We start from the raw sequence: 26,123 nt of genomic DNA on the forward strand, positions 1-26,123 counted from the left end.
TAGGTTACTACAAGATACTGATTTTCCTCCAGTTTTTAATTGTGAAATACCCTTTGTTTTTTCCTTTATGTATTCAAGTTCTGTTTATGTGTCAGCTCGAGTTCCTCCTCTTTGTTTCTTGTGGATGCTCAGCTTCCTTAGATATAACACACTCATAAATTACAAACTCACAGATACAGTTTTTATTACATTAGGGTACAATTTAGTGTGTATTTTTTGAGTGGTTCTGGTAAATGTCAGTTGCTATTGTTGACTGGTCATGCTGATTTACTTGGTCTCAACTTATTCTTGTAAAATAAAAATGTAAGACACTGTAAAGTAATACCAAAAAGGTTTGTATACTTCCTGTGTATTTTAGAGAAAAATTTGCTTCTGTACTGTTTTTATTCAAAAGTAATTTGCAGTGTCTTATCTCTTCTAGGAGGAGAGCATTCCCATTGCTTTATCTGGTAGGGATATTTTAGCTAGAGCAAAAAATGGAACAGGCAAGAGCGGTGCCTACCTCATTCCCTTACTTGAACGGCTAGACCTGAAGAAGGACAATATACAAGGTTAGTTGTTTGTTTAAACTAAAAACGGCGATTTAAACCTTGAAGCTATATAGAAATTACCATCTTTTTTTCAGTCAGAATTTAAATAATCTGGAATTAGTATTTACCCTTTTCATAGCTTTTGGCCTTGTTGTCTCATAAAAATGATTCCCACCTTTTAAAAGGTATTTCTAGTTTTCAAGGTTCTTATACATATTACACAGTTATGATAACATTCCAATGAGATAGGCAAAACAGCTATTGTCTAATAGATAGGAAAGCTAAGATCTTGAGAAATTATCTGATGTCACTACTTACAAACTATGGAACTGAATTGTTTCTTGTCGCAATTGTGTGTCTGCAGAGTTCCTTGTGGAAGCATGAACTTTTTCTCTTTAAAGCCTTGTGATTTGGGAATTTTAAGAGCTTAGGTAGTAGGAGAAGCAAATTTCCATAGCTGTACCCAGAGTAAGCTGTTGGAGTTTTCACCTCTTAAAGCTTTTTCTTAAATTTTAACCTTTCTTGAGCTGTAATTATTTCTCTCATCTTCCCGTTACCTACTTTCATATAAGTGGAACTGAGCAGCAGGAGTTTCTTATTTGAGTATTTTGACAAATGAATCTCTTACTAAAATATTAAACTAATAAACTTTGAGCTATAAATTGCCAACTCAGTCCTTTAAAGGTTTGTAACTAAGAACAGTACAAGAATTGTATGGCATTGTTGCTGAAGGAAAGTCAAAATCTGGAACACTATAATGGAGCTTTTTTAAAAGAAGATTTATTCATTTGACTTTTCGGGATCAGGCCTGTTATGATTCAACTTTTTAATAGGTCTGAGTCTCTAGATTACAAGGGGCAATATTTCTGTAGCTTCTTAAACTCTTAATGTATGTTAAAATGCTATTTTTTTATGTTTTCTCTGTTATTATTTTCCAGCAATGGTGATTGTTCCCACTAGAGAACTTGCTCTACAGGTCAGTCAAATTTGCATCCAGGTCAGCAAACACATGGGAGGGGCCAAAGTGATGGCAACCACAGGAGGAACCAATTTACGGGATGACATAATGAGGCTTGATGATACAGGTAGGAAATGACTGCTGTAAGGTGGCTGGCTAGCTGCAGTTTGACACACAGGTGTTTCCTTTCAGTAACTTATTAAAAATTTGTTTTTAAGAATAAGGAACAAACATTGCAGTAGAAAAATTAAAAAGGAAATGACTGGGTTCATTCAGGAGGAAATAAAATTGTTTTAGTATCAAAGGATATTCTGTCTTAACTAATTTTTTTAAATGTACATAAAAGCAGTAAATTGATATTGTGCTAGTCTGGTTGGCAAGGTTAATTAAATTGGCAAGGCTAATTAGTAAATCAGTAATGTGAGTTTGTGGAGAAATAGACTGTCTTGCAACAGGGGGGTATAAATTGATACAATCTCTACGGTGGGCAATTTGGCATGTTTCAAAATTATAAATATATTTTTAAGGGTCTTTTTTAACATTTTTTATTGATTTATAATCATTTTACAATGTTGTGTCAAATTCCAGTGTTCAGCACAATTTTTCAGTCATTCATGGACATATACACACTCATTGTCACATTTTTTTCTCTGTGAGTTATCATAACATTTTGTGTATATTTCCCTGTGCTATACAGTGTAATCTTGTTTATTCTACAATTTTGAAATCCCAGTCTTTTTTAAAGAAAGAATTGGGCAAACACAAGGTTGTTTACTGTAGCGTGATTTGTAGTCCTGAGTGTCAGGAGATTGGCTGAATACATTGGGGTACAGTCTGAATGGAATTCCACACAGCCATTAAAGAGTGAAGCTGACATACTCATTTTCATGAATTGTCCATGATACATTATTGAGGGAAAAACAGCAATGAAACTCATTTATATAATTATACATAAATTTTAGTCAGTTTATATGTGATTGTCATTTGATTAGATTAATTATTTAACTATGTTCTTGCTGCACAGTTATTTAAAATGATTTTCTTACCCTTGTAACAATCTTCTGAAGACCATTGATGTAGATTAGAAACAAGTTACTCTATCAGAATCTTGACATACCTTTTGTTTTTCTTTGTGGGTTGTCCTAAGACAAGGAAGTATGCCCCTTACTTGGAGCAGGTAATTTGAGAAGCTGTAGCCTACCTCATGTATAGGTGAAACTAACAAATATTCTCTAGCCAACTGAAGATGAAATAGAAATCCTTATTTATATATATGCATGACTGTGATAGTGTGCTGTACACCAGAGATAGGTACATTGTAATTGACTGTACCTCAATTTAAAAAAATTTTTTTTGAAGAAATGGAAATCCATGTTCTAAAACACATCTTTGCCTCTTTGTATTATTCCTACCTCTATAACAGTGTTTCTGATAAAATATATGTGGTAAACCTTTACTATATCTTTTTTGTCCCAGCTGAAATTAACAAGAGTATGTTTTCTAATCTTACATAGTGCATGTGGTGATAGCTACCCCTGGGAGAATCCTGGATCTTATCAAGAAAGGAGTAGCAAAAGTTGATCATGTCCAGATGATAGTATTGGATGAGGTAATGTCTTCATTTGGGAAGATATTATTCTGTACTACTCTGTGCTTTGTTTATAATTGCTAGTGTATAAGGCATAAGTTCTTTGTGTTTATGACTTTCTGATAAACAAATGACTCTTGTTACGTTCAAACTAATTTGCTTATAAAATATGTTTTGCCTTTTAAAAGCAATAGATGATAGGTGTTTATAGGAATAATTCAGCTTGTGTCTTTTTCTTAGGGCAACCATATCAGGGTTTATTTTTATTTTTCAAAAAAAGAAGTTTTGAATTACCTCAAAGCCAAATTCATTCAAAGTCTCTGTCCATTCTGTGATTCATCTTAAGAAGCATGTAATGTCCCTAACCCCTCATTTAACATATACTACTTTGTATTGAGTTGGAGTTTTTGTTTGTTTGTTTTGTCTCTGTCACTTGTATTATTTAACCTGGTTATAAGTGCCTTTTAATAACTTAATCAACTCTGTATCCTTGGGACCTAGCAGTGTTTATATACATGAGTGCTGATATTTTGAAACAAAGTTACTTCCCTATTTGGTCTGTATTTTAGATAACTAGATCAATTTGATCATAGTCTAATTTGGAACAGGTTTGATATTTGAGTAATGAGAGATAACATTTTTATTAGTCACTGTGTGCTAGCACTAAGTGCTTTACAGTTTATTTTTTCAACAACTGTATAGGGTAGGTATTCTAGAAAATGGTTACTACAGTTAAGTAGACATCCTAATTTTTAAATTGTGGATTCCCCAACCCCTCCAGAAGGTCATATTATAGACTTTTTCCCTTTTGTATCACTGGCAATGTGTCTTGATGCCACTGGACCAGTGATACAGATGTAGAGGACTTAACGGTTTACAACCAGGAGCATTCAGTGCTCTTGCTAGATGATACCTTATTAACCAAAGATCTTAGACTTTATTTCATTGTTTTTAAAATCATCTTCTCTTTGTACTGCAGGCAGATAAGTTGCTGTCACAGGATTTTGTGCAGATAATGGAGGATATTATTCTCACGCTACCTAAAAACAGACAGATTTTATTATATTCTGCTACTTTCCCTCTTAGTGTACAGAAGTTCATGGTGAGTGTAAACCTATTGCCCATGAGTACACCTTTATCCATAATTACATCTTATTATTAGTCTATGATTTCAAGTTTTGGGGTTTTTCTTCAGCTGATCAATTAAGGTTTGTTGTGCATAAATTAGCTTTTTTAAAAAAGATATCAAAGTAATTTGATTCTTACTTGTTCACTTAGCTCTTGGTGTCAGGCTGACATAGCCATTGATGCTAGATAAATTGATCTCAGTATAATCCTATATTTAAAATACAAAATAGTAATTTAGCTATAATATATCTGAATGTTAGATCCCCCATTTTATAGTGATTTATTTCTTCCATGACAGATTATACATTTTAAAGAGAGCAACATCCCTTAGAGTAAGAGTTTATCAGACAGAAGTGCATGAGGTTGGAGGGGAAAGGTATAGTTCAGGTGGTAAGAGTGCATTCTTAGCATGCATAAGTTCCTGGGTTCAATCCCTGGTACCTCCTCTAAAAATAAATACATGAATAAATAGATATAATTACCTTCCTCAACCAAAAAAAAAATTAAAAAAAAAAGTAATGTACCATGGTGTAGTTTGAGTTTAAGAAAGTCTTTTATTGAAGTATGAAACTTTTTTTTTTTTTTTCAGAATTCCCATTTGCAGAAACCCTATGAGATTAACCTGATGGAGGAACTAACTTTGAAGGGAGTAACCCAGTACTACGCATATGTAACTGAGCGCCAAAAAGTACACTGCCTCAACACTCTTTTCTCCAGGGTAAGCCTGTTAGCTTTAGCTGCTGAATGTTATCCATTACTTAATCCAAATAAAACACAGTTATATCAGTTTTCTCACTATTTTCAGCGTTAAAAAAAAGGCCTTAGCTTTTGCTAAAAGGCCATTTCAGTTGTTGAACTGAAGTTGATATTGTAAGATTAACAAGTCAAAGGCATCTTTAATTTGATTCCAAAATATTTTGATCTTAATTAGAGGTGATCCTCATTATTTCAGTAATTTATAGTAGTTTCATTGAAAGCAGATTGTTACAAATTCGCCTACTTGCCAAAATTTACTTGTCACGTAAGTCTGTACTCTTGAAATCATTTGCGGACATACATAAACAGTTAGAGACCTCGTATATTTATTTCCCGCCTGAGTTCGAACAAGGTGACGCTGTCTTGTTTCAGCTGTCATACTATAAATCAGTGTCTTTTCATAGTCTATTTAATGCCACATTTCCCACATTTTTGAGCTTTTCTTTGGTTGATTTCACTGTTTAAAGTGACCCATAGACATAGTGTTGAAGTGCTGTCCAGTGCTCCTAAGTACAAGACAACTGATTTGCCTTGCAGAGAAAATATATGTTGGATAAGCTTCATTAAAGGCATGAGTTACAGTGCTGTTGGCTATGAGTAAATAAGGTGTCTTTGAACAGTAACACATACAAAACAAGATTATCTTGTTGATCCATTGATGAAAAAGTTGAGTTCCTCACAGGAATGTAACCCTGTATTTTCCCTAGGAGCAATGGTTCTATATTTACGAATTCATTGTTTACAGTGACTGTATAGAACGTAACTACCTTAAATAATGAGAATTGGCAGTGTTTTACTCGTTAGCAATTATGTGGCCCTTATGAAAAATACTATTCTATAGTAAAACTTATTCCTGAATAAGAATTACTATCTGCCGCAACTACATAAATGAATAGTACTTAAATTTTTTATAGTTTTGCATCTCTCGTGTCATGAGATTCCAAGTCTTAGATGATGTTTTCAGTATTCATTTGCCAATTAGTAGTTTCAAGATTTGGCGAAGTTAATGAAGGTTTTTGTTTTTCTTCCTTACGTCTTTTCCCTCTGTGTGCTCAGCTTCAGATAAACCAGTCGATCATTTTCTGTAACTCCTCTCAGCGAGTTGAATTGCTAGCCAAGAAGATTTCTCAACTGGGTTATTCTTGCTTCTATATCCATGCTAAAATGAGGCAGGTGAGTGTAAAACCTGAACTTACACAGATTTTTAAATATTTGTTTAAGTATTTCTTGGATTTTATTTTGTTTTAATGCTCTTCCAACTGCCCTGAGTTTAAGAATATTCCTTAGCAGGTGAAAGACCCTTCATTTTAAACTCTCTGGAATTAGTTTTCTAACTATAAAATAGGGGATAATAGTACATATTTTTACCTCACATGTTTGTTAGGAAGATTGAGACTGTGTGTGAATGAATAGTTTATAAATTGCCAAGCATAATAGAAATGTGAGATTTTTATTCCCTCCATTCCCTGTAATCTTAGATTTGCACTAGTATTTAATACAATAACCACTAGCCACATGTGGCAATTTAAACGTGTTAAACGGTGTTTAAAATTTAGTTCTTCAGTCACACTAGCCACAGTTTAGGTCTCACCTTACATGTAACTAGCAGCCACAGTTTTGGAAAATGCAGGTACAGAACATTTCCATCATTGCAGAAGGTTCTGATTTACATATGTACCTCCTTGGGTACATTTTTTTTTTCTTTACTATTTGCTGTTGAAAAAAAAGGATGCAATTCCTGTTATCTCAGAACTTTAACAGAAAATAAAGTCAAAACTATAAGACAGCATTGTGTGTGTGTGCGTGCGCATGCGTGTGTGCGTGTGCTAACTACAACATTGTGAAATTTCATGACAAAAAAGCAGTTTCTGTAGTTTAAAAGGTTAAGAGCTAATTAATCAACTCACATTTGGTTTTCAAAGAAGCTTAATATCATGGATCAGATAGCATCATGTAGGCATCTAATATCAAAATTATCACAGGAATGTTAGGTTGAAGAGACTATTCCAGAATGGAACAACATTGTATTGAAAATACAGACCAGTTTACCAAGATGTTGGATTTATTGCTTTTGCTAGAGTCATTGTGTTTGTATTACATTTTGTCTTTTAATTGGAAAGTAGTTATTTTTAGCTTTTGTATACAGTAACTGAAAAGGTAAAATAGTAAATGTTTTGGCCAAGCCAGACTTAGCATCTCTTGTATGAAACATTTTAAAAGTAAGCATAACAAAAACATGGTGAAAATTGTCACTTAAAATCCACTTCAGCAAAAAAAAATACATTTTAAGAATTGAGATAAATGCTACCTATAGATATGGATAGGTGTGTATGAGTTGCTTATTAATTCCCATGGGAAACTAATTTATGGTAAATTTTTTTCGCTTTTTGTTTTTAATTTGTATTGAATTGACTCCTTATTTATGTAAACAAATTTAGGGTATTAAGAACTGTTTGGATAGGAGAGATAACAATGGAAATTTGGGGGCTTTTGTATGAGTTTTAAGCAAGATCAAATGTATCGTTTTCTTCCTAGGAACATCGAAATCGTGTGTTTCATGATTTCCGAAATGGCTTATGCCGCAATCTTGTTTGCACTGGTAGGTATTTTCTGTTTCCTTTACCCATTGTTTTTCTTCCTAGTTTTGCTTTCTCTGTCTTGTTTTTTCTGTCCTGTCAGGCAGTGGAGTCTGTGACATAGTCCAGCTCACCTTACTACCCTACATTTCTAGAACTTCTGAAGTTGAGAATTAGCTTAGTTAACTTCTGAAATTAGGTTCCGTATCTGAAACTGCAGAAGACTTGTTTTGGCACTCATACCTCATCTCTGCCTTTTAAACCAGTTCTGGGGATTGTGTGTTTTCTGAATAGTTGTAGCATATAGGAATGAATTATATACAGCAAACAAAAAATGAATTATGTGAAGAAACTGTGTTTTGGAAGTTGTTTATTTTGGCCTTTTGGGGGTTTTGCCAGAAACAGACTAGTTCATATTTTGATATATTTCACTACACGAAGGAAAACAAACTAGGGAGGTAGATCAAACAAAGCAAATGGTTTCAGTAGCCTCCCGTCTCTGCACTGGGAATAGTCTTAGTGTTGGTATTAGATTAATAATTTAAACTAGGCTTTTACATAGAGGCAAGAACCTGGATTTTTTTTTTTCAATTTTTGAGCTATACATACAGATAAATACCGTAATCATTAGTATGTTATTTGATGAATATTTGCATGTGTATACACCTGTATAACCACCACACCACCCAGATCAAGACTTGGGATATTTCAGAATTTGGATTTTTAAAGATGCTGCTCTAGAAATAAACTCCAAATTCTTTTAGGCAGGATACTAAATTTGCTACTTCACAAAAATCAAAAAAAGGACTGTCAAAATACGTTACATGCTTCCGGTTTACCTTGACTCTGCCTTACATCTGAAAGGACAGTTAATATAGCTATAAAATAGGGATGCCTTAAACTGAACTCTGAAGAAATATCTGTTGATGTTTATTAATTTGAACAATATTTATTGATATTTGACAGTTACTTGTTTACCCTTTGCCACGTCCTTAGCTAGGTGCTGCAAAAATACCTTACTCCCCAGTTTTATGCTATGTATATTTTACCTCAATTTAAATATATACACACTCCCTGCTCTTGGGGCATCTATAATCTGGAAAGAGGAAATAGTGAAATGTTTAGCGTAACAATTCAAGCAAATTCAGAATGTACGGTGGACGCTTAAACATGGATTTGAACTACATGAGTCCACTTATACTTGGATTTCTTTTGCTAAACATGCTACAGAACTACGTGATTTCTGCTGGTGGTTGAATCTGATGATGCAGAACCAGGGATTGAGGGCCAGCTGTAAAGATACAACAGATTTTTAACTGTGAGGCCCTAGCCCGAGTTGTGCAAGATCGACTGTATAGGCAAACAGAAGGTGCCCTTTGCCATTAACCATTTCCCTGTTTGAGAATAAAAAATACTTTTTTTTCCTAGGAAAAGTTCTTTGTACTTAAAAGTACTCATAGATTGATATGAGTTACCACTGTGGTTACATGGTTTTATTTTTAAGCATTAGTTGCAAGGTTGCCCTCAGAAAGGTTTTGAAGTATCAATGTTTTGTCCTGTCTGATTTTTTCAGAACGGTGTGTTATATGTCATTAAATAAGTGTTGAATAACATTTATTTGTGAAATGTATAAATACATGCAAAACACCTCTCCAAGGAATAATTTGATAAGCAGAGATAAAAAGATAAACATTAAGAATCTAAGGTAGCGCCTGCAAACTTATTCTATAAAGTGCCAGATAGCAAGTATCTTAGACTTTATATGCCATGTGGTCGGTCTCTGTTACTCAACTCCGCCATTCTAGCTTAGTGGCAATATATAAACAAATCAGCATGGCCAAGTGGCAGTAAAACTTTATTTACAAAAACAGGCATTGGGCTGGATCTACAAAGGAGTAAAGGTAATTTGCAAGTGTGAGGTATGTATAATAAATAATCCTAAATTTTCTTAGGAGAGGAAAGTAACTAGCCTGGCTGACGTGATTCGAGAAGAGACAGATTTTTAATTTATAAGCCAGATAAGTTTCAGACTTGAAGAAGAAGGAATTTTAATTTGGGGGACTGGTATAAAAATGATCCATAGAGGGCTAAGAAGATATGTTTAAGGAAGGATAAGTGAGTAAGTTGATGAGTTTCTTGGAGAGGAAGGTTAGAGAAGTATGTTAGGACCAGCGTATAGAGAGGAGGACCTTGAATGTCAATTTTAAATTTTATCTGGAAGCAGTTTAAAATAATGAGTTACAAATTCAGAGCAGTATTTTAGAAATACTTGTCTGACCATCATGGATTAGTTTGAAGTATGAAGCTGACAGAAGAGTGAAACCTAGCTACTAGCCTATCATAGTTGTTTCTGCCTTATTTTTCAAGGCCTAACTTAGCATAATAATTGTGGGACTAGAAAAAGGTAAAAGGGATGGCATTGCATACATACTAGCTCACCTCAGACCTGTTATGAATCATTTAGCATAATGGGATGAATGAATTCTAAGCAAAGCATAATTACTGCTAGTGGATTACTTCTTTCTAAAGTATTCTGTTACACAACAAACTTAAATAATTTACTCTGTTAATCTTGGATTAAATACTCAAAAATAGACTGAAGAAAATTATACTCCTGAGACTCACTTATAAATGTATAACGTATCAGTCATCCTAGATTTGCTGTTATCTTAGACCATTTTTGAAAGCTTTCTTAGAAGAATGTGAAAAAGGTAACTAATGAGCAGAAAGTTATTTATGGTAATGTGCATGAAAGGTAATGCCAGTGATTTGCAGATACTTTTGAGTTAATGAAGTTGAATAAACTTAGGTTACATTAGAAATTTATGTTAAAGAGTATTATGGCACCAAATTTAAAGATATAATGGAATTTTTTTGTTTCTGTTTTTAAGATTTGTTTACCCGAGGTATTGATATACAAGCTGTGAATGTGGTAATAAACTTTGACTTCCCAAAGCTGGCAGAGACCTATCTCCATCGTATTGGAAGATCAGGTGAGGAAAAGGAAGATGCTCTTTGTGGAAATTGTTTGAGAAGTGTAATCACTAAATTTTGTTTCTTTGTGAAGTAGAGTGTGGTAGCAATTAGAACAGTGAACTAAAACTAGTTTAGTTGTTTGGTAAATAAGACTAATTCCTAATTCTTTCAGAACATTTATTAAGAAAAATTAAAATAACTGTACTGTATGCTTAATTTGAGATAAAATTCACAAATGAGAGCCTCACTTTTCTCATTAAGTGGTGCAGTCTACAACTGAAGTGTTTAGTGTGTATATTTTGACAACTTTTTATACAAATGAAAACCTGCTTTTCATTGGGAAAAGGTAAAACAGAAATACTCCTTTAGGCTGTGAGACCCGAAATTGTGTGAGGAAACCATAAGAGGTAGGGTTCATATACTCAAAATGGCACTGAACAAAAACATTAATCCTGTGTGGTTTTGCCACTCATAGACTTGTACTTGCACATTGGTTTTCATATTTAACTCTTTTATTAATTAAAAATGTTTGTTAGGTCGCTTTGGTCATCTTGGCTTAGCCATCAACTTGATCACATATGATGATCGCTTCAACCTGAAAAGTATTGAGGAGCAGCTGGGAACAGAAATCAAACCTATCCCAAGCAACATTGACAAAAGCCTGTATGTGGCAGAATACCACAGCGAGCCTGTAGAAGATGAGAAACCTTAACAAGCATGTGGGTATCCGACAGAATAGCTAAGTGAATGTAATGTTGAAAGGAGGGAAAGAAATCAGGGTCCTCTTTTCCTGGGGGGAAATTTGATGTCCCACCTATATAATAGCAATAAAGAGTGAAACACCTCTTGGCATAAATGACAGTAAACAGGAAGCATTTTGGGTGGAGTTGTGGATTCTCTTATTTACACAAACGTTCTTGGAAGGCAGCTATGCTCACCACTATACCACCAACGCTACACAAACGTTCTTGAATGTAGTCTTCCTGAGTAACGTAGTATGTAACAGTACTTAAGACAAATTCAGACTCCTAAAATAATGAAAGCAGAAACGAATCTTAGCGACTTTGAATATGAAAATATTTTTGCTCTTTGTCACCCAGTTATCTCTGTTAGCATTCACTCTTAATTTCTAATGGGTGCCTCTAATAAATCAGGTTAAATTACCTGTAATACCTTATTGTCAAATGTGTGATCAGGTTACGAGGATAACTGTCTTTGTTTTAAATGCCCATTCTGGTTTCTTGCGCCCACTCTCATCTTTTGGTGACTATTGGGCTTTGGTAGAAGTGCTGAAAACACAGCTCAACATAGAGGAATGTAGGCTGTTTGGACGGTTTTTCCTAAGGAAAATCTGATTTAATTTGAGAGATAGTAGTTTCCAAATTAACAGTGAACATTTTACCTACTATTTTTAGATTTTTCAAATTACTCTCTTTACTTTAACCCTTTTTCCTAGTATAAATGTTACGCAAAACCCTCAGACAAACATAAAATGAGCTCATGTTTGCTAGTACAAATTGTCATGGGTGACTACTGCCTATTACCAGAACTTTCTCTCAGGCTTTCACTCGGTCTCTGGGATGCCTAGCAGAAATTCCTTAATGCTTGAGTGGATTCTGTATTAGGCAAAGGCTCAGTAGAAGCTCTTATAGAGAACATTTGGAATGGGGGTTGTGAACACCTACGTATCTGTTCATATTACTTTGACAAAGTGAATTCTGTGCTTCTCTTTTCTTTAGGCTTTGACAAACTACAGAAGGCTCGTTTGGATCTGTGACACATCGTTTTGGGGGGGATGCTCTTCTCTTGTGGGTTTTTCATCTTCTTTTATTTTGGAACTATGAAGACTTAAAAGAGCTCAGACATTTTTTCTTTTTTTAAGTGGTCAAGAGAAAAAAGCCGAAAAGAAGGATTTTACCTTTTTTGTTCCACTTGTTTGCACTGTGTGCTGACTGAACATTAGTTGCACTAACTGCTGGTTTTTTTTAAATGTTTTCTGGGGAAAGGGGACAAGGAAGGAGAAGGAAGAGAAGGGGAGAAACCCTAAAAAGAGAAGAATCTTGATGAACACAAGCTTGTCTGCGATTTCAAAATTTTCCAACAGCTGACTCTTGAGTGCATTTCAACTTCTCCCTGATTACTCATCCATTTTTTAAGCCTGAAGAGCTTATTACTTATTTGTGCGAAGTGCCTTATGCTATGAGACCATTCAGAATATCATCTTTTAGACACAACCCGAGGAATCAACAATAGTAATTCTTTTTTCTTTGTTTTCTTTTTAAAATTTTTGTCTTTTCATTTTGGTTTCAAGTTGAAGTCTCTCTCTTCCCTTTCTACCCAGTACTCAAGCCCAGGGCTGGAAAATGAAACGTATTAGTAATGTTAAACACCATTTTCTTTTTCTTTATGTGGAGGAGTTGATATGCAACTGCAGTTCATCCGCACTGTAAATATATGTATTTAAAAAAAAAAAACAATCCCAAGTAAAAATTTCTTCTGGGCTGAGTAGATGCAACATCATCGCTCCCAAAGGAAAGAGCAGTCTATCATTGCAGGAGCCATATGACAAGCCTTTGTGCTCTATAGCAGAACACTAAAGACTGATTCACAGACGCCTCCATGAGCAGTTATGGCACTTGATGTGTAGACATGTCAGAGCCTTGACCCTCTTTCCTCTGTGGCAAAGCGTGTCCCATAGAAAATTGGGTGTGTATACTTGTATAAACTTTGTAAATAAGTTTTTTCTGGGTTCATATATATATATACATATATATATATATTTTTTTTTTGGATGAAGGTTGCTGGGATTAAGGGGATTAGAGTGATTATGGGAGCAGCTAAAGATGAGAGGGGCTCAGTTTTCCGCAACACTAAATTCTAAAAAGTACTTTGGCCTCTTACTGTAGAAAGCAGACTTCTATGGGGACCCTGTGTTGGAAGAGGGCCCCAGAAGTCTGGGATTCACTGCTGCCACACTGTCTCAGTACCTTTGGAGGAGGCCTGCCAGAGAGAGCAAAGAAGCTTCAGAAACCTATAGTTCAAGATGTTATTTTTGAGACGTTCTCTCTGATACTGTTTCTTCCCCCCTTTTTAAAAAATTGAACTTTTCAAGCTCAGCAAAAGGGGACAAAGAACAATCTGCCTTGCAGTGTGGGAGTTCAGTTGAGTGGCAGTGTCTTTGAACAGTATATGTATAAAGCATGGGTTTGCATTTCAGAATATTAGCCAGTACCAGCTTTGGTAACATTAGCAGCAGTTCTGGGGCTTGCTTTCTGTGGGTCACCTCTTGTACTGTGTGTGTTGCCCTCTGCCCACCTTGATACATAAACTTGCAGGATGGGCAACCCCTGAGAGCTGTTAATTTTCATGCTACAGAAAGCTGCTTGCCATCCTCTTGCTTTGTGACAAGAATTATCAGTCATTTTGCATTGTAAATTGCTGGCAAATGCTTTACAGTTAATAGTGTTGCTTTAAATTGTGCCCCTCCCAACATGCTTGATGTTTGGCCTGATGTCCAGGCAAAAGGAGTGAGATGAATCAAAACCAGTGAACTTTTTTTTTTTAATGTTTTTAATTCCCTTTTAACCCAGTGTACTAGGTCAATCAGGAGGCATCTAGGGTTTAAAAAAAAAAAGGAAAAAAATTAAAAATTTTTTGATTTCTATATTACATTGTTTTTCAAAACCCTAAAATATTACAAGATATGTCTTGCATAAACTTTCATGCTTAACTCATCTGGATAAAGAAATCACTTATTTGAAGATGCTTTTTTGACTCTGTCTAGTTCCAAGCAAAACTATTGGTGACTCACCCAAAATTTCTTGAGGATCAAAATCCTGCAGATGCCTCCTGATTAGACAGAACCCTAACTCCTTAAAAACTGTAGCAAGAGCTGCGCAGTACAAACCCCAAAAAGAGTAACTCATTTGTCTGGTATCCAAGCCACATGTGTCTTTCCAGCCAAGGTTGTTTACTAAATACAAGCCCTAATTAAGGAAGTAACTTTTTTCCAGGGAAGGGTGGGGGGAGGGAACTTAAAAGGCATCAACTTTTGACCAAAAAATCTTGCCCCTTGTACTGATGCAGCTCTCTTTCTCCCCCACCTCTGGCGAGATAAGAGGGATCATTCATTATAGAAGAAAAGCAAGAAACGCTCATAAATGCAGTTTTGTCTCGCTGGAGAGAATGTGGGTGACTAAACAAACAGCGCAGTCTCCTTTGCCATCCTCAGACTGCTCTGCCTGGTGCCACATGCCTGTGGGTCCCTCTAAAAGCACAGACTTTGAAAGTATTACTGAAGTACAGCCTCTGATGAGGAGTGGCACTTAAAATTATCTGGGACACCACTATTGGACACAGTCTTTCAGAGGCAGCTGTCCAGTTTTGGTGCTTCACTCTTGAATAGGAATTGTTAAATGGAAAGATGCTCTAAGGACTAGGCCAAAGCCTAGTCTTTTTTTTTTTTTTTTTTTAATCCCCCTTACATAGGGAGTATAGTTACTATTGAAAGTTGTTTTTGTGTTTCTTCCAGTATTGGGCATTTAAGTAATCGTAATATTTTTCCAGTGGTTCATTTGGATGAAAACTGTTTCCCCTGTCTTTAATACTTAAATTTCATCCAACTCTGGTTTAGTCAGTGGTTGTATAGTTGTGTAATAGGTTATGGACTGTTACACACCTTGCTGCCTCTGTCTCTTTCCTTATATTCCAAAGGAGAAACTTTCTTGCCTTTTACCTTAGGAATGGAATAAATGTATTCTAAGATGTAAGGGAAAGGGAAGCCTAAATATATCCCTAAATTATTTAAGTAGGTCCCAGCATCATAATATGGGGTTGGCTCCAAAGGCTGGGGGGAGGGGGGAGGCGACTGGTTATCAGTATTTGTTTTCAGAATGAGATGGGAGCATCTTTCCTTTGCTGTGTGCTTTGTGTTTGATACCATCATGCTTGGGTTAGAACCAGACAACTCAGCACAAAGCCTTTGAGGGTAAATTGTTGGAATCAAAACATCTCATTCTGATCTCTTGGTTTAATTTTTTCTTTTCTTTTTTTTAAATAGGGGTGGGAGGGAGATTATTGTGCCCCAAAAGGGAGGGTATCTGCACTAAGGATTTAGAAACACTTTGGAAGCTCATAACCTCATCAGAAACTGCCTTTAGCCACACTCCTGACCTTACAGATGAGTAACAAAAAAATGAAATAAGTTCTTGGGAATTAAGCCATGTTATTTTAATTTGCTCCTTTTTCAACGTTCTATGTATCTTAAAAATTGTTACTGTGGAATCATTTTCTGGCAGAATACCTTTGTCAAGCAGAATTATTGACCTCATGAGAGCTGATGTCAGTCAACTTTTTGGTGAACTTAAGTGGACTTTGGTGAGCTTATAGTTCTACTTTATATCCTTAAAGATAGTTTTTTAAAACTTCCAAAGAAAATTTACTCTCTCTGTTCTGGTCTAAAAACTCATCTTTGAGGTAAAGAGTTATGTGTCCAAAGGTTGAAACAGTTCATGAGGTCAGAGGGAGCTAGCCTGGCACCTGGACTCTGCCCCTCCATAGCTGACAGATTCCAACAGAAGTGTATTTAAATTCTCCAGTAGACAATACTGGGCAGGGCAAGGGAGGGGGTAGGGTTGGGTTATTAAGATACAGGCTACTGTATTTTAACCAATGGTTGTGGGGGAGGGGTGCCTGGAGAAAACAAAGTCACTATTCCCTTTTTTGAAACAAAACTAAAACTTGAAAAAAATTTCGCTCAGTAAAAATGGGATAGAATTCTAATGTCCCTAGCCACAAGGGACCAGTTCCACTGAGAAGTGAACAGTGGGACTCAATTTTGAAAACATTTCGGGAAAGGGGAAATTGGCTTTCTGTTAATTGGCAAATGTTCCAGTGGGGCTCTGTTTTGGTTGGAATGTGTTATGTTGTATGTACACATATATGGACCAGAGTCTCTGCTGAGTTTATGACATTCAGAAAAGATGGTTGATAAAATCTTGATTTTTGTTTATCAATAAAAGCCCACTGGAACTCTAAATGTGTGTGTGGTCTGTCTTTAACAGCAGGCTGTGCAGTTTAGGAATACTTGGATTTGAGATCATTTTTACTTAAGTAAGTCAGATTGTGGTGAAGCAGTAAGATACTACTCCTATGCGCCCTGTTGAGTAAAATCTGAGAGCAACTTCATCCAGCCCTAGACGTTTTCCCACAACTTAGATTTTGCTTTCTCAGTTTTCATAGCCTGAACAGAGAATTAAGATAATCATTTGGAAATGGGAGAGATGTTGGTCCACAGTATGTCCAGGGGATTACCAGTAGTCATCACCTCCCAGAATTGTTCAGATGTTTCAAAGAGTTGAACCTGCCCACAAAAATTACTTAACGAAGTAATATAATGGATTTTATATGCTGAGAACTACAAATACTGATGAAAGAAGTCAAAAGACCTAAATTATTTGAGAAATTAAGATGCTTAAACTGAAAACAGCATCCTCACCCCTACTCCAAAATGAATAGTTCAGGTTAACAAAATATTTGCAAGATTTTTCTGCTGAAAGCTGTAAAAATATGCTGATGAAATCAGGCCTGGAAACGTGCCAAGATAATGGATTGGGAAACTACTAAGATGTCAGTTTCCTAGTTTCATCTATAAGTTCAATGTATTTCCAGTCAGTTCTAGGAAGCTTTCTGGGTAGATATTCATATGGAAGGACAAACTGCTATAGAAAGAATAAAATTTCAGGGCACATTACCTGATTTTAAGACACTAAGCTACAGAAGTCAGTTATAAATTCAGTTCACTACAGTACACTTTCTATGAAGTAGGGAGACATGCCATCAACCTTTTCATCAAAAGGAGCAAAGAATGGATGTGTGCAGTCTAGGGTCAGTTTTCCTTGATGATGTGGGCAGTCATACTGGTTCCTAGGTCATCAGGTACATTATTATTTTGTTAAATCTAATTACAGAGCACAGTGTACCAGGTATCACTTTGCCTGTGGATCTGTTCCCTCCTCAGTTTACTGTCTCTAGAGATTGACCTGTATGAACCACATAAACATTTCTTCTGTCCTCTGGCTTGCTTTTGGATTTGCTCATCAGGGATTTCCCCTCAGGAAAGGGAAGCGAGTGAGGTCAGAGTTTGTATTCCTTTAATTCCCTTCCTGTAGGATGCCTGTGACTGCTTTGTCCTTCAGTTGGAGATTTCTGCAGTTGAGTCTGTGTCACTCTCTCCTTCCATTTTCTGGTAACCGTCCCCTCCCCTTGCTAGATTTCCCCCACACCCGTGCCTTTGTAAATAGGCGTCATGTAAATAAACTCTCCTCAAGTTTTCCTATTGTAAGTTTGCCATCTGTTTCTTATTGGGACCCAGACAGAGTAATTGGTACCAGAAGTGCCCCCAGGAAACAGACTCTGAAAATGAGATTCTGGGATTGAGTTAGTTATATTCGCTCAGCCTCATCGGGATTGGTGGAGGGGATGGAACTTTGAGTAATTCATGGCATATGGTGGCGTCACAAATCAAATTTTCACGGGTAGTACCATGGGATTAAGTACAGGTAAGCTGACGCATAGGGAAATGGAGGGGCTGTGACAATCAGCAGCCATAGACCCCAACTGCATACATTAAAAAATTATGAACACGCAATAAACACAGAGCAAGAACGCCTCCCCGGGAGTTTTGAAGATGAGCCCTTATCTTTAGTTAGCTCTGTCCTTTAGCTAGTTGGTTAGTGTCCCCAGGACTGAAATAGATGGCAGCCTTGTAAAGTTTTACTTGATTTGTATACAAAAGAAAGCTCTAGATCTGATGAACTGAATTCTGACTTGAGTCAGTCTGTTGAACTTTGAAGTTTCCAGGCTCGAGACAGTTCACCGACACAAAGCTTTCCTCAAAAAGACTTGTGAGTGTTTGCTCGGGTGACTGTATATTGGGGAAGAGGAAATAACTTTCGAGGACTACTGGGAACCCAAAATGCTACAGATCAAAGAATGGCAGGTGATCCATGGAGTTTTGGCTTGGGTCCATCTCACAGTTGACCTAATGGATCCCTGAACTCAGATCCAGATCCAGATTTCATAGTGGGAATTGACATCGTCAGCAACTGGCAGAATCCCCATTAGTTCCCTGATCCATGGAATAAGGAATATTATGATAGAGACAGTTCTAGTGGCTTCCACATAGACTCTTCTAACTACCAGAGTAGTAAGTCAAAACCAATACCATATTCCTGAAGTGACTGCAGAGATTAATGCCACCAACAAAGATATGAAAGATGTGAGAATGGTGGCTTCTACTTTATCTTCCTTCAACACATGCATTTGGTTTGTGCAGGAGACAAATGGGTTATGGAGAATGACAGTGGATTATCATAAACTGAAGTGATAACTCCAGTTGCAACTGCTGTTCCAGGTGTGTGTGTTTGGGTTTTGTTGTTGTTGTTGTTGTTAGAGCGAATCAGCATATTCCCTGCCACCTGGTATGTAGTTTTTGATGTAGTGAATGCTTTTTTTTCCCTGTGGACCTGATGGTAAAGACTGTCTGAAACAGTTTGTTTCCAGCTGGCAGGACCAGCAATACAACTTCATTGTTTTACCTCTCTATCTGGTCTACAGAGACTGATCACCTGTGAATTCTACAGGATAGCCTCATTCTGGCCCACTGCATTATAGACATAATGAGCAAGATAATGCATCTACCCTGGGTACTTTGGTAAAGCTCAAGCATGCCAGAGGATAGGAGACAAATTCCACAAAAACATCATGGACCTGCCTCCCCAGTGAAATCCCAGGAGTCCAGTAGGGTGGGCATGTTACACTGTCCCTTATGATCTCACTTATATGTGGAATCTAAAAAGCAAGCAAAATAGAAACAGACTCATAGATACAGAGAATAAACCGGTGGTTGCCAGAGGGGAAGGCAATGGGGGTGGGAAAGAAATAGGTGAAGGGAATTAAGAGATACAAAGCTCCACTTATAAAATAAATAAACCATGAGCTGGAATATACAGCATAAGGAATATGGTCAATAACATTGTACTAACACTGTATGGAACAGATGGTTACTAGACTTATTGTGGTGATCATTTCTTAATGTATGCAAATATCATATCATCATGCAGTACACTTGAGACGAATATTGTAATTTTAAAAATTTAAATTTAAAAAATAAAATAAAAAATAAAATCCTGGAAAATTCAAACTAACTTACAATGGCAAGAAACAGATCGGTGGTTGCCTACTGGGGGAGAGATGGGAAGGAGGGGAGGATTATAAATGCACATGATGAAACTTCTGGGAGTGATAGATGTGTTCATTATCTTGATTGTGATGATGGTTTCACAGGTGTGTACACATGTTAAAATATTAAGTTACATACTCTAAATATGTGCAGTTTATTGTAGATCAATTATATCTCAGTAAAGCTCTTTGGGAAAAAAAAAATAGAGCATGCAGAGAGAGCCAGAATGCCTTAAGGGAAGCTTGGGAGGAGTCCTGTGCAGACATAGGGCACATACAGCTGCAGACCAAGACCTGGGTCTGACTGTAAGGATGACAGAGCTGCAGCACCAGCTTGAACACTCAACCCTACCAGGTCTCATGTTACAGGAGGACACTGGTGGGGAAGGAGTAGCACTCTGAGATGTGGGATGGGGCACTCAGGCATACATGAATCAGGCCCCAAACCTTGAACTTTCTGCACTCTCTAAACATGGACTGTACATAATACCTTCCTTCCAAAGAGGACAATCTGGAAAGAAGAGAGAAAAAGAATCACTCGATGGCAGAGAAACCTGATCAACATGACCTCAGCCAGGTGATCCGGGTCAAGATCAACAGTAAAAAGTCACGTTGATAGTATGCACCCTTGAGAAACGATGAGAGCGGCATTTTACCTGTGATCTTCCTACCCCGAACCCACAACTCCAATACAACCATGAGGAAAACAGACACCCCAAATTGAGAGACATCCTAAAAATACCTGGGTAGGACTCTTCTAAAGTGTCATGGTCATCAAAAACAGGTCCAAGAAATTGTCACAGCCAAGAGGAGCCTAAGGAGACATGACAACTGAATGCAGTGTGGGATCCTGGAACAAAAATGGGCGTAAGCGGAAAACTGAGGACATCTGGGTAAAGGATAAACTCTATTTTTTCTTTAAAGGATGGATTTTAGTTACTAATAATGAATCAATATTGGCTCATTAATTGTGACAAATGTGCCATTAAATTTAACTTATTAATTATAGGGGAAATTGGGTGTCGGGTACATGAAAACTCTCTACTATATTCACAAGCTTTTCTGTAAATCTAAAACTATTCTAAAAAGTTTTAACTTTTATTTAACATTTATTAAAACTCATGTCTCTCTTGGACTTAGGTTGGGGTGGGGACACTTTGATTCTAAGGTTATTGGACCAGGAAAATCTCTTCATATCTGAAATAAACAAACCTCTGAGCCTCCAATTCCCTTCAGTTCACCACCTCCCACTTTCCCAACTGCCCCTCGATCCCATCTGCCAAGGAGTAAACTTCTCTGTCAAAAGCTAGTAAATCTGCGATAGCTAATTGTCTCACATGCTGGCACCACTCTCTGCAGGCTCCACCTCTCTTAACCCCTAGGCTCATGAGACCCCAAGGTTACCCATTCAGAGAGGCCAGGCCTAGCTATATATCAAAGAGTTACAAGATCCTGGTCATCTGTATTAGCAAGAACCTGGGGGGATTCACATGGTAGTGAACTACGAGCATTTTAGACTCAAGGAGATGGAATAGAAGGCTTGATCAAGTCAAATTCAGTGACATGAGTGTGGTCACCTCATGTTTTGGCTGAAGAGACTCAAGCCCCACTTGTCATTTGCTAAATTGCCTAATTAAAGCCTGGACTTACTGGCGGCCTACAGCAGTGGTTCTTGAGAACTTTGAAGTGTGGTCCCTGGACTGGCAGTAGCAGCAGCAGCCTGAAGTTGTTAGAACTGCATATCCTCAGACCCCAACCAGACCTCCTGAATCAAACTGTGGTGGAGGAGCCCAGCAGTTTGTGTTTTACAAGCCCTTCAGGTGATTGAGAGCATCAGCTGCCTACAATCAATTTCAGGTCGAAATGCCAGGTCTTCCCGGGCATGAGATCATTAGGAAAAGAATCCTAAAACTCCGGAAAAATGAGTGTATTGGAATGGATCTGTTAGATGCAGGCTGCTCAGCCTCCCCTCCCTGTACTCCCTGGGTGGGCTAAAAGACACACCCTTCAATAAGGTATTAAGAAACGAATTGCTGAGGCGAGGACCAGCATCCTTAAAGAACCCTGTGATAGCCACTGGAAAGGACAGTGGGGTGGGTGTTGGAATCGAGTTCCCCAATATCGGTGGAAAGAGCGGAGACTCTGAGTGGCGAAGGCCAGGTGTTTAAACCTCAGGGACAAGGTAAGTGCAGTTACCATAGTGAGCCACAGAGCCTAAACAGTCGTCGAGTGTTTTGAACCATGTGGCCATGGCTGGATGATCACAGGGTCTCCAAGATCCTGCAACCTTTCAAAGAGCTGCTGACACACACCTATGGCCTCAGGGGAGTTCCTCCTGACCAGGTAATGGGGGAGGACTGAACTGTGAAGGTCAGTTCCAAAAGGCTTGGAATTGACCCAAGTTGTTTAGTGCCCTTTGCATGGCACTGACCCCTGTTCAAGGCGTGAAACAATGACTGAGTACAAAAAAATGTTGCCTGCCATTTAAGTCAACAATGAATGTTGCTCGCCCCCAAGCCATCAGCCTCTGCATCTGGCCTGATCACGTGCCCTAAAGGGAATTCAGGGTGGAGAAAAACGGGATACTGGCCCATTGGGCTGCACAAAGCGGGCCTGCAAGCCTGGTGGTTGCCCAGCTTCGAGACCAAAGAAAGAGCCTGGAGACACCAATGGTTTATTGGATGGGGGATCTTACAAGTCTGAAGCAAAAGGTCCTGGAGCAACACCCCACTGTGTAGTGTAGGGCAGGCAGGACATGGCAGCAACCTTTGCTACCTGGGGGAGAAGGAGGCTACCATTTGTAAGGGGAATTGACATAAGGTTGGCTCATCAGTTGCCAGGGAAACTAGTGGCTCGGGCAGGGGCAAGCATGCAGACAGGTACCAGTTCAGCCCTATCATTAAGAGGATTGGATGGTCATGAGTCAAGCAGGGACTGGTCGGACAGGGGATGTACAAAGAGCAGGAGAGCAGCATCTTGACTGACCTGACCACACAGCCCACCCCCACATACCCGGCACGACCCTTACGGTCTGAGTCCGCCCCCTTCCTCGACATCCCTGAGGTCATGTATGTAGAGGTACACTGCAACCAAATACCACAAATACAGTGCAGACTCCAGCCGCCAAGGAGTATCGAGAATAAGCCAGACCCAGCAATCAGACTCTTTTCACAGCAAAGCCACTGTTGTCACCCAGTCTGTGACCAGATTCCCTCCGTTCAGGCTAGGGATGAAATGTAAGATGTTTGACAGGCACAGTACAGGGAAGATCATGCCATTAAGCAAAATACAGGGAGTAATGGCACTCTGAGGTAATACCGCCCCTACCTGTGGCTTTTGTCCTGGCCTGCAGCATTATACCATCTGTCCACCCTCAGCGCCCACAGCCAGGGCCACATACTGGAGAGGCGGTGTAAGGTGTAACAGCAGACCACAGGGACGCTATAATGATGCCCTTCTCTAGTAGGGGGCCCGGATTAATTACCTTGGCAGCCTTAGGTGGGGCCAGGTGAAGACAGGTGACGTCTATAAATCCCTTTCTAATCCTATTCCCCACGGGACGGCAAACCCAAACCTGCCGATCCCAGGGCCATTTTATAATACATTCTCCTGGGGGCAGATCCCGTGGCCAGGTAACTTGCCATGCCCAGTTCACAGCCTGTTTCTGAGTTAACATCCCTAAAGCTTGTGTCTGTAGTTGTTTAGGGGTGGTGGGGTGGGAGTATGCTTGTATTTTGTAGATAATCCAGGTCCTTGCATTTTGTCTGTATTCACCAGCGATCCCCATGTAGTCAGAGGAACCACAAGCTTGGGGCTACTTCTTTTAAACTGGAAAGAAACTCCAAGGTTAACAAGATCTCACCAATATAGTATCACTTGCAGATGATTGTGAGAGTCACCTGCCTATAATCAATTTCAGGTCAAAGTGCTAGGTGTTCCCAGGCATGAGGTCATCAGGAAAGGAATCCTAAAGCTCCAGAAAATGAATGTGCTAGAATGGATCTAATACAATGGAAGACATGGGTATCACACACGGTGGTCAGCTGCCACAGGGCCCTGTGTGCTAGTGGACAGCCACCTCGGGGTGCCGCCACAACTTTCCATTCCCTGTTCTCATTTCTCAGCATCTCAGCGCTCAAGGAAGTTTCCTTGGCCTCCTGGCTGGCTCACTAATCACTGGGCTGCACCCCGCAGGACTGCAAGCCTTGCCAGCCTCGAGACCAAAGAAAAGGCCTGGAGACAGAGACATCAGTGGTTTATTGGATAGGAGATCTTACCAGTCTGAAGCAAAAGGTCCTGGAGTCACACCTCACCGTGGTGGGCGGGCTGGTGGCCTGGTGGGCGGGCAGGTTATGGCAGCGATCTTCACTCCTTGGGGGAGAAGGAGGCTACCATTTATAGGGGGAATTGATGTCAGGTTGGCTCATTAGTTACCAGGGAAACCAGCAGCTGGGGTAGGGAGCAAGCATGTACGTAGTTACCAATTAAGTCCTATAATTGGGGGGACTGGCTAGTCATGTGAGTGAAGGACCTGGTCAAGCAGAGGATATACAGCGAGCAAGAGAACAGCCATCTTGAATGACCTGACCACACATGGCCCTCAAAAGTTAGGATGCATATCTAAGGAATAATTTTAACGGGCCCAGACTCTTCATCTTCCCATACGTGGAAAAGTACTAAAATCAGTAATTGAGATGCCTGATGTTTTGTAATTAGCTGTAATCTTTTGATGTTTGAATACATGTTGTTTTTGTTTTCAGCAAACCCCCCCATATATCCTGGCTCCTCCCTTATCCCTTTGGAGCAGCTCCTCAGTGCCATCTGAGAGGCTCTAGTTCTCAGTAAGGTCCCCAAATAAAACATAACTCACAACTTTTAGGTTGTGCATTTTTCCTTCAGTTTGCATGACTAATAGTGTTGCTTTATAACCGTGGTTCTGATGAGTTTCAGGGAGGTTTGTATCAGCTGTCAGCCTTGTTTATTGATCGCACCTGGTCTCGCTGAGCACCCTGGAAGATTCTGGCTTGGTGGGATGGTGGAATTGTCTACTGAGAGACAGCGTCCTGCAAGATTGGGATGCTATGCTACAAGACACAGTATATGCCTTAAACTGGTGGCCAATATATGGGGCCATCTTCCCCATAGGCGAGATGCATGGGTCAAAGAACCAAGGGGTAGAGACGAGAATGGCCCCATTCACTATTATTCCTAATAACCCCCTAGAAAACCATTTGCTCCCTGCCTCCCCACCACCTTGAGACTGGTGAGCCTGGTACCCAGAGAAGAAAAGCTATTACCAGGGAACACAGTCATGATTCTGGATGAATTAGAAATGGAAACCACCTCAGCTCATTTGGGGCTCCACGTGCCACTGAACCAACAGGCAAAGGAAGCGGTCACAGTACTGGGTGGAGTGACTGACCCTGGTTACCAGGGTGAAATGGGCCAGCTGCTACGAGTGGGGGCAGGGAGGATGCAGTCACGGGCATCGCTGAAGCACCCGTTCACTCAGTAGTCCTGGTCAATGGAAAATTGTGGCAAGCCCCAAAATAAGGCAACCAAGGACTCAGAATCTGTGAGGATGAAGATTTGGGTCACCCCATCAGGTAAAGAACCCTATCTTGAAGGGTGCCGGCAAAGGCTAAGGAGAATAGAGAATGGAAGGAAGGTGTAAGAAGGCAGCGAAGATTACCTTGGCCTTGGGGCCACCTGGAGAGATGAGGGTGTAGGAGCCACATCTCGTGAACCTCAGTTGTTTCTTTTTCTCCGTCTTTTACCCATTACCTTATCTGAAGAGCACCAGTGACTTCAGCTGCGGTGTGACGAGCTGACTTTATCCCACGATGAAGTTTTATGAGCCCCTGTGTTGGGGAAACAGCTTTTCCCGTGGACAAAGGTCTAGAGTGGATGCTGAGGTCCAAAGGGGTGTGCCATTTATTTTTTGTTTGCCCATCCAGAACCCTTTACCCTCCGATACCACCTTCTCTACCATGTCCTCTGGCCCATGAGGCTGATCTGTGTAGTCCACATCCTGTGTCTTCAGCGTCCTGGAGGAGCCCCCACAGGAGATCAGAGAGTGAGACAGGAGGGTGAGGTCAGGTTTATTCCCTCTCTGTGAGCTGGCTGTGTCCCTCAACCAGTGATCACAGCCTCTCTCGCTGTGGCCTTGAAGTACAATACTCTCTCTGCGGATGCAAGTAACTATTCTTTCCCTCCTCCCTTCCAGCCTCATGATGGCAATGTTTCGCTGCTGCTAAACTTGGGTTACTGCCCTATCCTTGTGGTTCCCCAACACCCATGTCTTTTTTTGGTAAAGAACCCCCTCAGATTATCCTATTTTGAACGTGCCATCTGTTTCCTGTTGGGAGACT

The 26,123-nt window shown here is 39.2% G+C and overlaps 1 protein-coding gene across 4 annotated transcripts in view; it reads left to right on the forward strand.

Annotated features, from left to right (window-relative positions):
- The window catches only part of DDX6 (DEAD-box helicase 6), a 32,451-nt gene extending 15,902 nt beyond the window's left edge, over positions 1–16,549 (forward strand). For all 4 annotated transcript variants that reach the window (XM_072954138.1, XM_015242162.3, XM_072954137.1 and 1 more), the window contains exons 5-14: positions 422–551; positions 1,469–1,615; positions 3,003–3,097; positions 4,056–4,178; positions 4,794–4,922; positions 6,017–6,133; positions 7,496–7,559; positions 10,428–10,529; positions 11,049–11,231; positions 12,252–16,549. In XM_072954138.1, coding sequence (XP_072810239.1) covers positions 422–551; positions 1,469–1,615; positions 3,003–3,097; positions 4,056–4,178; positions 4,794–4,922; positions 6,017–6,133; positions 7,496–7,559; positions 10,428–10,529; positions 11,049–11,224 — 1,083 coding nt within the window. In that variant the 3' untranslated portion in view covers positions 11,225–11,231; positions 12,252–16,549. The remainder of the gene's footprint in view (positions 1–421; positions 552–1,468; positions 1,616–3,002; positions 3,098–4,055; positions 4,179–4,793; positions 4,923–6,016; positions 6,134–7,495; positions 7,560–10,427; positions 10,530–11,048; positions 11,232–12,251) is intronic.
- Positions 16,550–26,123: the final 9,574 nt, after the last annotated feature.

The sequence above is a fragment of the Vicugna pacos genome, chromosome 33 (genome assembly GCF_048564905.1).
Source record: "Vicugna pacos chromosome 33, VicPac4, whole genome shotgun sequence".
In the NCBI taxonomy this organism is placed as follows: Eukaryota; Metazoa; Chordata; class Mammalia; order Artiodactyla; family Camelidae; genus Vicugna; species Vicugna pacos.